Source organism: Tamandua tetradactyla, chromosome 5, assembly GCF_023851605.1.
Source record: "Tamandua tetradactyla isolate mTamTet1 chromosome 5, mTamTet1.pri, whole genome shotgun sequence".
NCBI lineage: Eukaryota > Metazoa > Chordata > Mammalia > Pilosa > Myrmecophagidae > Tamandua > Tamandua tetradactyla.
The window spans coordinates 95417243-95434807 of record NC_135331.1 but is presented as its reverse complement, the minus strand read 5'-3'; the positions used below and the strand labels follow the sequence as shown (position 1 = coordinate 95434807).

Genomic DNA, 17565 nt, shown 5'->3' with positions numbered 1-17565 from the left:
CAGTTGAACAAAAGAAATGTAGCTTAATTCACAGAGTGAAGCATTCTAATGAAGCCTCATTCTGTACTTGAGTCAATGTGGAAAGGACTAGCCTGCAGCAGTGCCTTAGACAGATACGAGTGATTTATTCATCTCTGCCTCCTTCACTCAGATTTTCTCCTTTCAGCCGTCCAATACCCTTTACCAGAAAGCCTAGTTTCTGTATAAGAGTTTACTCTGGTATCTGGCCTGGAATACATTTTGAAGGATTATCGTACCTAGCATGGAGACTAGCCTCCGTGTCCAGTACACTCTGGTGAATATTCATGTCAGCACCTGAGAGGGTTATTTCTGAAAAGGCAGCTCGGGCAGAATATATTCCAAAGAGGGAGTGTTTTTCTCTTGTCTGACAATCCTGCAGCCAAACAAAATTGGGAGGAAGGGGGAGCTGCTTTGCAATTGTGAGTATTCATAAGACAAAACTGCATCCTCACATCTGCAGCAATGGGGAGAACTACGGCCCCTCCCCATATGGGACTGTTTCCTGGACCTCCTGCTCTGGGAAGACTAGCATAGGCAATTCCAGAAAAAAAGAAGAAAAAAAAAATGGAACTTCCCATTTAGCCTTTGGTCATGTAACCTACACAAGTTTGGTTTAATTACGGCTGTTTAGCAGTTAGGAAAGTTAGAGTTATTAATGTTCAGCTGAAAACGTTTGAATTAAAACTTGTGATCTCAGCTTTGAAGACCTGGATCAAAAAAACTGTACTGGATGGTCGGTGATCAAAAGAATTCCATTGAAAAACGTGATTAGCCACTTTTCCCTCTCTCTGTTGCCAAAAATTACCTAAAGCCTTGCTTTTTTTGCTTTTCCGCCAGTGTTCAAAAGATTTCTCACACAGTTTCACATTAAATTTATTAATTATCTTTTATTTATAAGAACTTATCATAGTTCTTTATATATTTGTGGAGAAAATGTTACTAGTATTATTCTCATTAATGTTGTCTTTATTTCAATGGTAAGCTGTGTATCACATGGAGGATTAGTGTTTGTCAGACACTTTAGACTTCATATACGATAATCTACTCTAAGTGTTTAAATTTTATGGCACTTGCAATTTATTATAGTTTTATTTTTCTGTTTTAGAGGTTGATTGTTATCATGTGAAAGCCTTCATAGAAGAATGTTATGAAGCAAGTTCATTAAAGAAGGAACTTAAAGGGAGGAAATTTAAGATCAGGTGGCTATCAGACAGACTGAATTCCATGTACAGGAATGCAGTGAGAGAAGGCGGTAACCCAGTAGAGAGACAACCCCAAGGAGGAATGAGCAACAACTAGCACAGGTGGTACTTCTGAAGGAAGATGAGGTCTGAATTAGATGGCTAAGTGTTTTAGAATCATTTTCAGCAAGAGTTGGGCACTTTTTAGATTGTGCCCTGTTGGGAAAAGAAGATGATTCAAGCTGGAGCAAAGGTTGAAACCCAGATCTGATTTGGGTGAAAAGGTCAGGCCAATAAGAAAGAGAAAAAGGTGTAGGAAAATAGTACTGGCTGTGTTGAGAGACCAGAGAAAAGATTTGGGAAGAACAAAAATAGATTCTCTGATTGAATAGGAAGAGTTTCACCTTGTAGTTCATCCCTGATGGAATGTTCTCTTCCCTGTAACATTAAGAGTCAAGCCTTCCCACTTTGTTTTGCCCTTCCATTCTCTCCCTTTTTCATCAGGTTGAGAGAATACAAACATCTGCCTATAACTAAATGTGAGTTCTCCCACAGTTGCAGATTCCTATGAAAACTTGACCCAGGGGAAAAAGAAAGGAACTATGGAGCTTATTACATTTCTCTTTGACTCTGCTTCTTGGTGCTTTGCAGGTTGTGTGTATGTGGGCACATATTAGCGTGTGGTCAGAGGAGGGGCTGGAGAATAAACTCAAGAGATGAAATAGTTGTCAAAGTTGATGCATTTCATAAATTATCAAAATGGTTTGGGGGCTGAGGTTGGAAGACTAGCTGGAGAGTGTTTTTGGGTTAAAGCGTAGTTGAGTCTATGGAATGTAAAGATGCTGTCCTGAGATGAGCTACCTGGATTTTGTGAGAAGGGTGTTTCCCTCTCCACTTTGCATCATCTTTTCTTGTCCTGCTGCCTCTGTCTCCTTCAGTTCAACTCAATAGAGTTTATGATGTATAAGGTATCATGCTGGGACTATGAGAATTACCAAGACCCTCAATCCATGGTCCCTGCACTCTAGAAGCTTGGTCAGTGTGATGGTTAGGTTCTGATGTCAACTTGGCCAAATGACTATGCCCAGGCTCTGGCCTGACCATTGCTACAAGGGTATTTTCACGGCTGGCTGATAAACTGCAAGGCTAATGTATTAAGTCATCAGTCAGTTGATTCCATCTGTGGCTGATTACATCTGCGATCAATTAAGACATGCCTCACACAACAAATAATCCAATCATCTAAAGGTTTTTAAGGGAGAAGAGAGAGTCTTTCACTGCTTCTTCAGTTGGTGAGCCTCTCCTGTGAGTTCATCTAGATCCTTCATCAGAGCCACCAGCTTCACGACCTGCCCTGTGGATTTTGGATTCTTCCATTCTCATGATTGCATGAGACACCTTTATAAAGCTCATGTTTGCAGATCTCTCCTGTTGGCGCTGTGTTTTTGAGAACCCTAACTCAGGCTGGTTCCTCCTTGCTAGACTAGGTGTTGAAAGCTAAAGAGACGGGCCACTGGAGGGTCTACGCAGAGAACCTGCTGCCAGGTGACTTTACCACCCTTATTTGATGAATGCCCACAATAGGGGCATTTTAGTCTAGGAGTTATAAATGCATGTAAAGACCTAAGAAGTAAAATTCCTAACCCTGAGTTTATATACTAATGATCTCTGAGCTCTTTAACACATCTTCCCACACTCCATATAATTTCAGAGAATTGGGGGAAACAGAAAAACTCATGCAAGTGCATATTGCAGTCTGCTGTTAACAGAAGAAACAAAATTCTGGCTTTTTCTAGTCACAGCAACCCCTAATTGCATTCCTAGCAAATGAAGCTGAAAGTGAGCTGGGCTTGATATCTAGGGAGCTGGTCTGGGCAGGACCTTGCCATTTCAGCTTCTTACACATCCTTTTCTGATCATGCTGGCAAGGTCTGGTCTCACTGATTGTGTGTACACGTCATGATGAGGGAGCTGCCAGGATCAAGGAAGATGGCCTTGTTGTGGAGAGGGAATTGATGATGCCAAATTTAAACACAGGGAAAGATCTGTAACACCTGGCAAACCTGCTTGTGTGTCAGTGCTGAAAAGGTCCATAAGATAATGAGACTTTACCTTTTAAAATATAACAAGATCATTTGAATGGTTCCCAATATTTTTTATGCCAATTTTGTTTAAGGTAGAGGCTATATTGGAAAGGGTCGCCTTGAAAAACATAAGAAAACAGTTATTCTTCTGAAGGCCTCTCTGGCCTGGACAAAATTTTCTTGTACATCCACATCAGAAGCATAAAATGAAAGAATTTTCATCAAATTGGACTGTGTAATATGAAATCTAGATCATAAGCTGGTCTAAAATTTGCTTGTTAAAAACGTGTTTGCCAAATGATTGAATCATCTGTAAAAGATTGCTTGGGCAGTGCTTAGCCTATGTAAAAAAATTAAATAATTAGCTTAGAAAAATAAAATTGCATTGAAAGCAGGAAATGTACTGGTGATAAACTATCTTTTTTTTTTAAATGTAATAATGTATCCAAAAACATTTGGAAACTAGTAAGGTCTGTGTGAATGTGAGATAGGATTATGACTAGTTATTCACCATTCATTCCACACTGGGTATTTATCGAATATTGTGGCTGTGGCCATGCCTGCCATTTGATACCATGGAATGTTGTGGCTGTAGTCATGCTGCCATTTGGTACCATGGTCACATAAAACTTGAAATTGAAAACTTAAGGAGTGAAAAGGTTGCCTCAGTTATCTGTTAAGAGTTGGTAGTTTTGTGTTGTCTGAAAGTTTTGGAAAGTTTTGTCCCATCTAGCTACCCGTAGTTTTATCCTGCAGGCATATTCTCCAATGACATATCTCCATGTTCACGCACCTCACCTGAATTATATTGTACCAAATGTTAGATACATTTGATGAGAGGAAGCACCTTTTTTTGTTCATGCTCACTTTCTCAATAAGGCTGCCTACACAGTGGAGCCTAAGTTCATCCTTTGCTTGTCTCCTTACTTTTTTTAACCTGACTCTTCAGTGACTCAATACAGAATCTACACATGCCAGACAACCAAGACTTGAGCTTGCCTTTTCCTTGGTCATCTGGAAGAGTGTTGTTAACCAGTGCCGTTGTTTTTTCTTCTCTTAGGGAAATCACCTTCTATGTCCAAGATATGGGAGATTAAATGATATCAGACAGCATGTATACTTTCTGATGTCTTCTATCATATTTTGCAAGAAACCCATTCCATTTAGCAAGCAGCCTCTATTTCCCTACTAGAAGAAGGTTGGCATTCCTTTTGCCCTGAAAGCTTGTGACCCACTTAGAGGAGGGCTCCTGTGGTGGCAGCTCCTTGAGAGTTCTCATGTCTAGAATCTGCAGGGCAGCTGCCTGGTCCATTTTGCACACTTTTAATAAAACATTGTTACTTGATTCTAGTCTCCTGCTGAGGATCTCATTTTGAGCTTGCAGTTCTCGGCTAACCTTGCTCCTCACCTGAGGATGAAGCCACATAATCGAACCCTGTGACAACCAACAATAAGGACCTTTTTCAAATCTGAGAAATCCCAGTTTCTCACTAGTGAAGTTGTTTCTCTAAAGCTGTATTAATTCCTTCTGGCAGCTGTTATAGGCTCCCTCCTGTCTCCTAAAATCAGATTAAAATAGAGCCTCTAACATGTTGTTTGTCTTTCTTCCTCTCATTCAGCAGAGTGAGAACCGAACAAACCCTGAAATTTCCCTTTCTAAGCATAACTTCTTGCCTTTGTTCCTCACATTTCATGTCTATCAAGTCTGTTCTTTTGCTTCATGGCCCTTGCGCCTTCCTCTGTTCTGAGGATTAGTCATCTCCTCTCTGAACCCTCTTAACTTCTCACCAGCCTACTACTGATAAATACTCTCGGTGGCCCTTCATTTCCTTTGACCCTGCACTGTATTGTTCTTGTCATTGGCATTCCTGCCTTTTTCTTTCTCCTCCCACAGTGCCCCTGCTGAAGAGGATTATATGCTATGTTCCATCTCTGCAAGGCCCCATCCCAGCAGCTGAGCAGGTCCCATTGAGCCTATTCCAAGGCCTGTTTTGCCTTTCCAGTCCCACACTGCTTTCCTACCACTCCCAGCTTCTTTCATATGTGAACAAAAAGATTGCCTTCCAAAATGAGCTGCTTCACTCAGGAAGGAGAACTTCCCTGTTCTCCACCTCACTGTTTCTCTGATCCTGTAACCATTGCATTGCTATTGGCATCCTCACTTATCATCATTCTAGCTACTCTTTATGGAGTACCTTCTTTGTTTCCTGCTGCTAGGAGCTTGTTATAGGCCCTTTTGCTCCAAGTTACAGAAACCAAGTAAAGAGGGCTTCAGCCATAAATAGTAACTTTAATAAAATAATTGAGAGACTTCTCATGGAACACTAGGGCAGAAACTCTGTGGCCCTAGTCTGGTGGGACTGAAACAAGAGGTTGGAATCCTGTCAGGAGCCCAGGCAGCCCTCTCTGGGGCCACACCATCTGTCTTTTCTGCTTCTCACTACAGATGGCTTTCATTGCTCCTTTGTGCCTATCATGAAAGAGGATCAGTCCAGAAAGCCTGTATTTTCATCTCATTTTAAATGAACAGTACCAATTAAGTAGAATCCCTCATGATTCTAAGTGTCTGAGACAAAAATCTGATAAGCCTAGTACGGAACATGTATTTTCCTAAAATGCAGTCTGGTCTCCAGGGCAAAGAGTAGGAATCTCCCACCTCCACCTTGAGGATAGGCCAAGAAATGGTTCACACATGGAATTACTATGTAATGAACAGAGTCCAAAAAAAACCTTTACTGCATACATTGTTACAGAAAATTATAAGATGTTAGAATAGGAAGTACCCTTAGAAATCATCAAATCGAGGCCTTTAATTTCACACAGAATGTAACTGGGGTACAAGTAAATTAAGTAACTTGCCTAGTGTCTCTCAGTAGATTCTGAGTAGATATTTGTGAATTGTTGAATGGAAAAACAATTATTTCTGAACAACTTGAAGGATTTTGAGCAAAGAATAGTCTATACAAATTTTTGAGGTCAGCAGTTTTTTGATTTTGACTAATAGATTAGAAATTGGTTTGCTAAAAATTATTACTCTAGTCTCAATATCCTGGCAGTTGGTCTTCCTTTAGTTATCTTTTTTCACCCAAATGAGAAAACTGTTAGCCACAGCAGCAATTGTGGCCCTAGCCCTTCCAGTGGAATCTCCCACAGATGATGGGTAATTAGAAACAAGCAAAACAGACACTTGCTCCTGGTCTAAAAGATACCAATTCAGTGGAGAAGCTGTTGATCTCAACTGCTAAGCCCTGGCCATTGTTCACAATCTGGCACAGAATTAATCCCTTAAGAAAAGGATGAAAAAAATGCCACTCAGCATAACACAGTTTGTCATCGCATGCATAATGCAGCTTTCCAATTAGAATGCTACGATTTGGAAACTTTCTTCACAGACTGATGAGAGAGCAATTATTTTAAAGGGAAAACTCAGTCCACAGGGTTTGCCTCCAGTCACTTCTAACTCAAGCTGCAAAGACAAGAGTTTTGAAAACATACTCGCTATTGAATTTTGTATCAAAACACCAGCAAGGAGAGCAATTAGTTGCTGTAAACCAAACCCCTGGTAATCAATGGTACGCAGCCAGGTAGAGCATTTATGGAAAAATGTAAACAAAATCACATCTGCTGATCAATTTTGAAAAACCCAGCACTTCATTGCTTTTAAGGGAAACTCCACCATAAGAATAAGGGAAGATGGAGGAGACAGTATTTAATATTACCAGGCATTTCATGCAGGGCTCATTAAATAGAGGGGTTTGTGGCAACGGCTAAACACAGACAGGATCTGCGTCAGTAGATCTTGGCTAGCAGCTTTTATTCAGCCCCTTTTGAGTATGACTTCAAGTAGAGGTGTGGAGGTCAGAGGGGGTGCATCTGTCCTGGGTGAGCTCACTGAGCAAACATTCCCAGCCTACTTGAAAATCAGAAGTATCTCTGTTCTCTTGCAGGTGCAAAGACATAGGAACAGACTTTGCTGACACAGAAAGAAGGGAAGGAATTGGTGGGTTTTTGATGGTGCCTAATTAGAACAAAATTCCTCTCCATGGAGGAAAAAGGATTGAACAGATTTTTTTCTTTAGTTTCCTTGAGCAACACTTGCTTTTTCCAGTTGCATCAACAAAGGGATTTTCATCCCACCCTGTCTAAATTCCAAGCAAATATGCTTCCTGGCAAATAAATTAGAATCCCTCTTTAAAACACTAAAGTCTAGATAAGTTTGAGCCCTAGGCTTGATAACCTGAGATCTGTCAGTGTCCCTTTTCCATTCTGAGTCACCATGATCCCACACTTCAAGGCCTGAGGGATTCTTAATAGAAGGATAGAGAGGAAATGTCTCAACCATTCTGCATACTTGGCTGCTATTCAGAAATAAATTCAGGGCAGGAGAAATTATTGAGGTAAAGATCGATAGACTAGGCTAATAAAAATTAATATCTTCGGCATGCAAACTATGATAAGCAGTGGATTAATATCCTTTAATATAGAGGGCATTTTGTAAGTCATTAACAACAGGATAAGTATTCTAGGAGAAAATAAGTAAAATGTTTGAGTTCAACAATAAATAAAAGACTTCAGATTAAAGCAATAAGATATGTTTCATCTGTCATACTGGCAGAATTTTTAAAGATAATACCCAATATTGGTAATGATGCACAGAAACAGGCACTCTTATACTGATAGTAGTGTGAGTATTAATTGGCGCAGACTCTTTTGGAGGCAGTAGTGCACCACTAACTGACAATGCATATCAAAGCCTCACAATGTTTATATGTCCAGCTCCAGGAGTTTCAATTACATAAACTTTCTAAAGCAATAATCAGATTTAGCTTAAGAATGTTCATCACAGAATTTTCAAAATAGTGAAAGATTATAAACTACCTACATTTCCAATAAGAGATTGATTAAATAAATTAAGAGACAGTGAAATACTGTGAAAATTATTTGATGATACAAAAACAATATTTGTAAGAGATATTAAGCAAAAGAAGCAAGTTACAAATTATACACCTTAAGTATGTGTTTACAAAATTACTGTTTTGTTTTTTAAAACAGTAGTTTTCATTGTAAAATAATGATTTGCCTTAAAAAACTGGGTGGCTGTATAGAATAAAGTACTATAGAGTATGATATACACTACTTAAAAAGTTCTTTTAGTATGCTATCACTCCAAGAATCCATTTATGATATTTACTCATTATTATTCTTCCTTGTTCATCTTCTCCCTGTCCCAAATCTTCAGGGCAGTATTTTTCCATGAAATATTTTAAGATACGGTTGAGTTCTATCCCAAAAGAGACTGGTTATTTTCATTTGGACACTGTGGTAGAAACCCTAATTCATGATTATCCAGAAGGGTAAAGGGTATGAGAAACCTGGCTGTCCATAAATAATCCAGAATCCCATTGGGGGAATATCCTCATCGTTGTCTCCCAGCAAACATGTTTCCAGGCCTGTTAAATGAAGAGAATGATTAAGTTTTTCCTGGTTTCATTCTACTCTGGAAGAGTTATGAATCATTTCAGCCCAGAATGTATACCATGGACAGAGCCCACGCGTTTGGAGTAGAATTTTTAAAAAGAATAAGATCAAAGGTCTTTCTCAGAAGGCTTAAAATCAAAATGAGACCCAGCACATGGTACAAGCAAAAAATGCACTTTTGAAAGTCACTCATAATAAATATAAATTAGCATATCTGCATAATAATTAAGAAAGACTCTAGAATAATATACAAAGAAGTGAGTGATGAGAGAAATGATTCACTTTCTTATCAAGCAAGCTGGTATAATCTAAGAATAGAATTATTGAATACTTATAAACAGTAGGGTGGACCCCTGTCTGTTCATTCAGAGTACTTTGAGAGATTACTCAGTGAATAGAAGGACAGGTGTACTCTGTTTATGCTTTCCAAAAACTTTTCGCAGTTCTCTCTATTCTATTCTACGTAAAAGATGAATCTTCAAAATATTAAATATTGTGGGTTTAGGCACTGATAGCAAACAGGGTTACAATTGAAAATAAAGGAACAAAAGGTAAGGAAAGGGGAATGCAGGTTGGCACAGGTTTATGGGTGATACTAACCTGAACTTGAGCAAAGGATTTTCATTGATAACAACTGAGAGATTAAGAGAAAATAATACAAACTACTTTTATAGAGCAGTTAGTTACAGGCTTAGGTTGTGAATTGTAGTAAGAAAACATTTGGCAAAACAAGAACAGGAATGAGCTCTGGGTCAGGATACCAAAGTTGGAATCCTGTATACCATTCTTTAGTTGTATGAGTTTAGGCAAGTTGCTTAAATAGCTTTAAGTTTCAGTTTCTCCATCTATAATTTTCTGGGAATTATGGTGTTCACTAAGAGCAGACTTGGACTTAATAAGATAAATTTGGGTAGCAAGAGGGGAGAAGAACAGCATCAAAGAACAGGATCAGGATAATAAATCTCTAAATAACTAAGAAGGTAGTCTTAGTAATAAATATGTGTTTGCCTATATATCCAAATAATATAATTTTACCAAAGTTATATAAAAATTCTGGAGAGATTGAACAGGAGCCAAAAACATGATGGTGAATGTTGTGGGGCATGTTAGCTATCACCAGTTAGAAAACACAGATTTCCCAATGAACAGTGGTCCCAAGGATGGTAGCTTTGGTCACCAACTGGAGATGAGAGCCAGAAGGATCAGGTATAAGGATTTGCAGACAGTGGATGCCTGGGATTGGGTGATTTGGGAAATACACACCTAAAAAAACAAGCTTCCCATTGCAGTGGGCTCCCATTAATAATCTTTATACTCTTTTTGGGCATTCACTTTCTTTGTCTAGTAGCGGAAGTGCTGTGGGATGAAGGAAGCAACTGGGAGGTGTAGAATGCACAAGATTCACTCATATCTACAGCCTGATGAAACAGCCGATTGGAACATTTACAGCATTCTTATATTTTTCTCTTTGGTCAGGTTATTACTTTGGGACTGTGACGATCGAAGCTATAGTTACTATATTGAGGTTTCTACCAACCAGCAGCAGTGGACCATGGTGGCTGACAGAACTAAAGTCTCCTGCAAGTAAGTTATTTCCTTTTAGAAATTTATCCCAGTTGAAAAAACAAAGTCGTTCCTATGGATTCAGAAGGTTCCAGTAAATATTGATGTATTTGCCAAATTTTATATATATGTGTTGAAATATATTCTTATGATCCTTTCCTTTCATTTTGATGAGAATTTGATTTATGTGTCCAAACAAACTTTCCCTATTTCATGGTTTGAATTTGAGCTTTTGAAAATGACCTCTATGCCTAAGCATGGAAAAGAAAGATGCTTTCCTTATAGAGTCCTCTGGGTCACCTCCCCTGAATTACACACTACCCCTTTAGGACTTTCTTTTTCCTTGAAGAAGTTTGCTCAATCAACGCATACTTTAATAGTTATTCTGAGACTCTATCCTACTTCCCACTCTCATGTAATTCTCAGAGTTAGCTTTAAATATTTATCTCATCTCGGTGTTAACCAAGCTGTTACCTAAATTAGGGAAATGCCTTGTACCTTAGGTTCTCCATAGGCAAGCGGAGACATTTAATGCATATTGCATTGGCCTCTGTTTGAGCTCATCTTGTTGCAGTGGGAACTGAGAGGAGTATTCTGTGGGTTTTGACAAGCATAGGATCATGGTACATGAAAAGAGCTCAGTGTGTCTTTTAGTATAAAGCTAGAATCTCTGGGGGCAAGATCATAGCAAATAGCCAAGATTTTGTAATAGTCTTAAGGATAACTTATTTAATGCAATGTCTAACACCATCACCAGCAAGAACTGCTTACTATTATTATAGTAATTATTATATAGCATGTTTATATTGGTTAGGATAAAATCTGCTGCTGGACCAAATAAACCCCAATATTTCAGGGGCTTAACATAATAACTTATCTCTCAGTCATGTAACAATCCAGCATGGGTGTTCCTGGTATTAGGAGGCTCTTATCCACAGGTAAATAGGAACTTAGTCATCTTCCTATTTGTGGTCCTACCGTTGCCTAGGACCTCATGATCAGCATCATCTGCAACCAGCTAACAAATGGGAAAGAACATACTGAAGGTCTACCAGCTTCTGAAAAGCCTCTCGTCTCTTTTATTCACATTCCACTGGAAAGAACTAGTTTTGTTGCCATGCCTAGATGCTTTTAGCTGGGCTGGAAAATGTACATTCTCTGGCGGGGAGGCTACTTTCCAGGGGACACAAATTTTGTGGCTGTTTCTGCCCTAGGAAATAAGAAAACTAACAATTATTTAGTAACTAGTATTTCAGTACTTTAACATATTTTTTTTTATTAATTAAAGAAACAAAAGAAATTAACACAACATTTAGAAATCATTCCATTCTACATATGCAATCAGTAATTCTTAACATCATCACATAGATGCATGATCATCATTTCTTAGTACATTTGCATCGATTTAGGAAAAGAACTAGCAAAACAACAGAAAAAGATATACAATGTTAATATAGGGGAAAAAATAAAAATAATAATAATAGTAAAAAAAAAAGACACAAACAAACAAACAGACAAACAAAAAAAACCCTATAGCTCAGATGCAGCTTCATTCAGTGTTTTAACATGATTACTTTACAATTAGGTATTATTGTGCTGTCCATTTTTGAGTTTTTGTACCTAGTCCTGTTGCACAGTCTGTATCCCTTCAGCTCCAATTACCCATTATCTTACCCTGTTTCTAAGTCCTGTTGGTCTCTGTTACCAATGACATATTCCAAGTTTATTCTCGAATGTCGGTTCACATCAGTGGGACCATACAGTATCTGTCCTTTAGTTTTTGGCTAGACTCACTCAGCATAATGTTCTCTAGGTCCATCCATGTTATTACATGCTTCATAAGTTTATTCTGTCTTAAAGCTGCATAATATTCCATCGTATGTATATAACACAGTTTGTTTAGCCGCTCGTCTGTTGATGGACATTTTGGCTGTTTCCATCTCTTTGCAATTGTAAATAACGCTGCTATAAACATTGGTGTGCAAATGTCTGTTTGTGTCTTTGCCCTTAAGTCCTTTGAGTAGATACCTAGCAATGGTATTGCTGGGTCATATGGCAATTCTATATTCAGTTTTTTGAGGAACCGCCAAACTGCCTTCCACAGTGGTTGCACCATTTGACATTCCCACCAACAGTGGATAAGCGTGCCTCTTTCTCCGCATCCTCTCCAGCACTTGTCATTTTCTGTTTTGTTGATAATGGCCATTCTGGTGGGTGTGAGATGATATCTCATTGTGGTTTTGATTTGCATTTCTCTAATGGCCAGGGACATTGAGCATCTCTTCATGTGCCTTTTGGCCATTTGTATTTCCTCTTCTGGTAGGTGTCTGTTCAAGTCTTTTTCCCATTTTGTAATTGGGTTGGCTGTCTTTTTGTTGTTGAGTTGGACGATCTCTTTATAAATTCTGGATACTAGACCTTTATCTGATATGTCATTTCCAAATATTGTCCCCCATTGTGTAGGCTGTCTTTCTACTTTCTTGATGAAGTTCTTTGATGCACAAAAGTGTTTAATTTTGAGGAGCTCCCATTTATTTATTTCTTTCTTCAGTGCTCTTGCTTTAGGTTTAAGGTCCATAAAACCACCTCCAATTGTGAGTTTCATAAGATATCTCCCTACATTTTCCTCTAACTGTTTTATGGTCTTAGACCTAATGTTTAGATCTTTGATCCATTTTGAGTTAACTTTTGTATAGGGTGTGAGATACGGGTCTTCTTTCATTCTTTTACATATGGATATCCAGTTCTCTAGGCACCATTTATTGAAGAGACTGTTCTGTCCCAGGTGAGTTGGTTTGACTGCCTTATCAAAGATCAAATGTCCAGAGATGAGAGGGTCTATATCTGAGCACTCTATTCGATTCCATTGGTCGATATATCTATCTTTATGCCAATACCATGCTGTTTTGACCACTGTGGCTTCATAATATGCCTTAAAGTCCGGCAGCGTGAGACCTCCAGCTTCGTTTTTTTTCCTCAAGATGTTTTTAGCAATTTGGGGCACCCTTCCCTTCCAGATAAATTTGCTTATTGGTTTTTCTATTTCTGAAAAATAAGTTGTTGGGATTTTGATTGGTATTGCATTGAATCTGTAAATCAATTTAGGTAGGATTGACATCTTAACTATATTTAGTCTTCCAATCCATGAACGCGGTATGCCCTTCCATCTATTTTGGTCTTCTGTGATTTCTTTTAACAGTTTTTTGTAGTTTTCTTTGTATAGGTTTTTTGTCTCTTTAGTTAAATTTATTCCTAGGTACTTTATTCTTTTAGTTGCAATTGTAAATGGGATTCGTTTCTTGATTTCCCCCTCCGCTTGTTCATTACTAGTGTATAGAAATGCTACAGATTTTTGAATGTTGATCTTGTAACCTGCTACTTTGCTGTACTCATTTATTAGCTCTAGTAGTTTTGTTGTGGATTTTTCCGGGTTTTTGATGTATAGTATCATATCGTCTGCAAACAGTGATAGTTTTACTTCTTCCTTTCCAATTTTGATGCCTTGTATTTCTTTTTCTCGTCTAATTGCTCTGGCTAGAACCTCCAACACAATGTTGAATAATAGTGGTGATAGTGGACATCCTTGTCTTGTTCCTGATTTTAGGGGGAAAGTTTTCAATTTTTCCCCATTGAGGATGATATTAGCTGTGGGTTTTTCATATATTCCCTCTATCATTTTAAGGAAGTTCCCTTGTATTCCTATCTTTTGAAGTGTTTTCAACAGGAAAGGATGTTGAATCTTGTCAAATGCCTTCTCTGCATCAATTGAGATGATCATGTGATTTTTCTGCTTTGATTTGTTGATATGGTGTATTACATTAATTGATTCTCTTATGTTGAACCATCCTTGCATACCTGGGATGAATCCTACTTGGTCATGATGTATAATTCTTTTAATGTGTTGTTGGATTTGATTTGCTAGAATTTTGTTGAGGATTTTTGCATCTATATTCATTAGAGAGATTGGCCTGTAGTTTTCTTTTTGTAATATCTTTGCCTGGTTTTGGTATGAGGGTGATGTTGGCTTCATAGAATGAATTAGGTAGCTTTCCCTCCGCTTCGATTTTTTTGAAGAGTTTGAGGAGAGTTGGTACTAATTCTTTCTGAAATGTTTGATAGAATTCACATGTGAAGCCATCTGGTCCTGGATTTTTCTTTTTAGGAAGCTTTTGAATGACTGATTCAATTTCTTTACTTGTGATGGGTTTGTTGAGGTCATCTATTTCTTCTTGAGTCAAAGTTGGTTGTTCATGTCTTTCCAGGAACCCGTCCATTTCATCTAAATTGTTGTATTTATTAGCGTAAAGTTGTTCATAGTATCCTGTTATTACCTCCTTTATTTCTGTGAGGTCAGTAGTTATGTCTCCTCTTCCATTTCTGATCTTATTTATTTGCATCCTCTCTCTTCTTCTTTTTGTCAATCTTGCTAAGGGCCCATCAATCTTATTGATTTTCTCATAGAACCAACTTCTGGTCTTATTGATTTTCTCTGTTGTTTTCATGTTTTCAATTTCATTTATTTCTACTCTAATCTTTGTTATTTCTTTCCTTTTGCTTGCTTTGGGGTTAGTTTGCTGTTCTTTCTCCAGTTCTTCCAAGTGGACAGTTAATTCCCGAATTTTTGCCTTTTCTTCTTTTCTGATATAGGCATTTAGGGCAATAAATTTCCCTCTTAGCACTGCCTTTGCTGCATCCCATAGGTTTTGATATGTTGTGTTTTCGTTTTCATTCGTCTCGAGGTATTTACTAATTTCTCTTGCAATTTCTTCTTTGACCCACTCGTTGTTTAAGAGTGTGTTGTTGAGCCTCCACGTATTTGTGAATTTTCTGGCACTCCGTCTATTATTGATTTCCAACTTCATTCCTTTATGATTCGAGAAAGTGTTGTGTATGATTTCAATCTTTTTAAATTTGTTAAGACTTGCTTTGTGACCCAGTATATGGTCTATCTTTGAAAATGATCCATGAGCACTTGAGGAAAAAGGTGTATCCTGCTGTTGTGGGATGTAATGTCCTATAAATGTCTGTTAAGTCTAGCTCATTTATAGTAATATTCAGATTCTCTATTTCTTTATTGATCCTCTGTCTAGATGTTCTTTCCATTGATGAGAGTGGTGAATTGAAGTCTCCAACTATTATGGTATATGTGTCTATTTCCCTTTTCAGTGTTTGCAGTGTATTCCTCACGTATTTTGGGGCATTCTGGTTCGGTGCATAAATATTTATGATTGTTATGTCTTCTTGTTTAATTGTTCCTTTTATTAATATATAGTGTCCTTCTTTGTCTCTTTTAACTGTTTTACATTTGAAGTCTAATTTGTTGGATATTAGTATAGCTTCTCCTGCTCTTTTCTGGTTGTTATTTGCATGAAATATCTTTTCCCAACCTTTCACTTTCAACCTATGTTTATCTTTGGGTCTAAGATGTGTTTCCTGTAGACAGCATATAGAAGGATCCTGCTTTTTAATCCATTCTGCCAGTCTATGCCTTTTGATTGGATAATTCAGTCCATTAACATTTAGTGTTATTACTGTTTGGATAATAACATTTTGCCTTTTGTATTATATATATCATATCTGATTTTCCTTCTTTCTACACTCTTCTCCATACCTCTCTCTTCTGTCTTTTCGTATCTGACTCTAGTGCTCCCTTTAGTATTTCTTGCAGAGCTGGTCTCTCGGTCACAGATTCTCTCAGTGACTTTTTGTCTGAGAATGTTTTAATTTCTCCCTGATTTTTGAAGGACAATTTTGCTGGATATAGGAGTCTTGGTTGGCAGTTTTTCTCTTTTAGTAATTTAAATATATCATCCCACTGTCTTCTAGCTTCCATGGTTTCTGCTGAGAAATCTACACATAGTCTTATTGGGTTTCCCTTGTATGTGATGGATTGTTTTTCTCTTGCTGCTTTCAAGATCCTCTCTTTCTCTTTGACCTCTGACATTCTAACTAGTAAGTGTCTTGGAGAACGTGTATGTGGATCTATTCTCTTTGGGGTGTGCTGCACTTCTTGGATCTGTAATTTTAGGTCTTTCATAAGAGTTAGGAAATTTTCAGTGATAATTTCTTCCATTAGTTTTTCTCCTCCTTTTCCCTTCTCTTCTCCTTCTGGGACACCCACAACATGTATATTTGTGCACTTCGTATTGTCATTCAGTTCCCTGATACCCTGTTCAAATTTTTCCATTCTTTTCCTGATAGTTTCTGTTTCTTTTTGGAATTCAGATGTTCCATCCTCCAGATCACTAATTCTATCTTCTGTCTCTTTAAATCTACCATTGTAGGTATCCATTGTTTTTTCCATCTTTTCTACTTTATCCTTCACTTCCATAAGCTCTGTGATTTGTTTTTTCAGTTTTTCTATTTCTTCTTTTTGTTCAACCCATGTCTTCTTCATGTCCTCCCTCAATTTATCGATTTGGTTTTTGAAGAGTTTTTCCATTTCTGTTCGTATATTCAGCATTAGTTGTCTCAGCTCCTGTATCTCATTTGAACTATTGGTTTGTTCCTTTGACTGGGCCATATTTTCAATTTTCTGAGCATGATCCTTTATCTTCTGCTGGCATCTGGGCATTTAATCAGATTTCCCTGGGTGTAAGACCCCGCAGGTTGAAAGATTTTTCTGTGAAATCTCTGGACTCTGTTTTTCTTATCTTGCCCAGTAGGTGGCGCTCGTGGCTCTCATCTTTCTGCGGGTCCCACCAGTAAAAGATGCTGTGGCTTCTTTAACTGGAAAACTCTCGCTGTAGGAGGGAGTCGCCAGCCGAAGCGGCTTGGGGGAGTGCCAATCCGAATCTCCCAGCCGGCCTGGGGATCCGCGTACGGGGAGGGTCACTGGCCTCCGCGGCTTGGGGGAACGCCTGTCCAAATTTCCAGCCGGCTCGGGGCACCAAGCATGGCGGGGTGGCGCCAGCCACTGCGTCTTGGGGAAGTGTCTATCCACCGTTCCCACCCGGACCGGGAAGCCACGTGTTTGGAAGGGACCCCGGTCGCCGTTCTCCGTGGCTTGGGGATCTCCAATCCAATTCTCCCAGCTGATCCTGGGGGCCGCGCGTGGGGGGGGGGGGGCACCAACTGCCGCGGCTTGAGGGGACCGCCTGTCCAATTCTCTCAGCTGGCCCGGGAAGGAGGGAGGGAGGAACTCCGGCCGCCTGCCGCTCCGGCCCAGGGAAGCCCGCGCCCCTCAGCGATCTCACCGGAGCGGGTTCTCCCAGCCAGTCAGCCATTCCAGAATGGGG

At 38.8% G+C, this 17565-nt stretch overlaps 1 protein-coding gene and 1 long non-coding RNA gene across 10 annotated transcripts in view; one reads left to right on the top strand and one right to left on the bottom strand.

Moving 5' to 3' along the window:
- BTBD9 (BTB domain containing 9) overlaps nucleotides 1-17565 on the top strand; it is a 540815-nt gene that overhangs the window by 421473 nt on the left and 101777 nt on the right. For all 4 annotated transcript variants that reach the window (XM_077161674.1, XM_077161670.1, XM_077161671.1 and 1 more), the window contains one exon: nucleotides 10241-10348. In XM_077161674.1, the coding sequence (XP_077017789.1) occupies nucleotides 10241-10348 (108 nt within the window). The remainder of the gene's footprint in view (nucleotides 1-10240; nucleotides 10349-17565) is intronic.
- Nucleotides 1-17565, bottom strand: part of LOC143684595 (uncharacterized) — a 71957-nt gene that overhangs the window by 41281 nt on the left and 13111 nt on the right. Inside the window, exon 4 of one of the 6 annotated variants that reach the window (XR_013176087.1) lies at nucleotides 8312-8736. The exons of 4 other annotated variants lie outside the window; for them this stretch is intronic. This is a non-coding gene — a long non-coding RNA (uncharacterized LOC143684595). Of the gene's footprint in view, nucleotides 1-8311; nucleotides 8737-11139; nucleotides 11538-17565 lie in introns of those variants that run through there. One more of the 6 variants, XR_013176091.1, reaches the window with a different exon arrangement.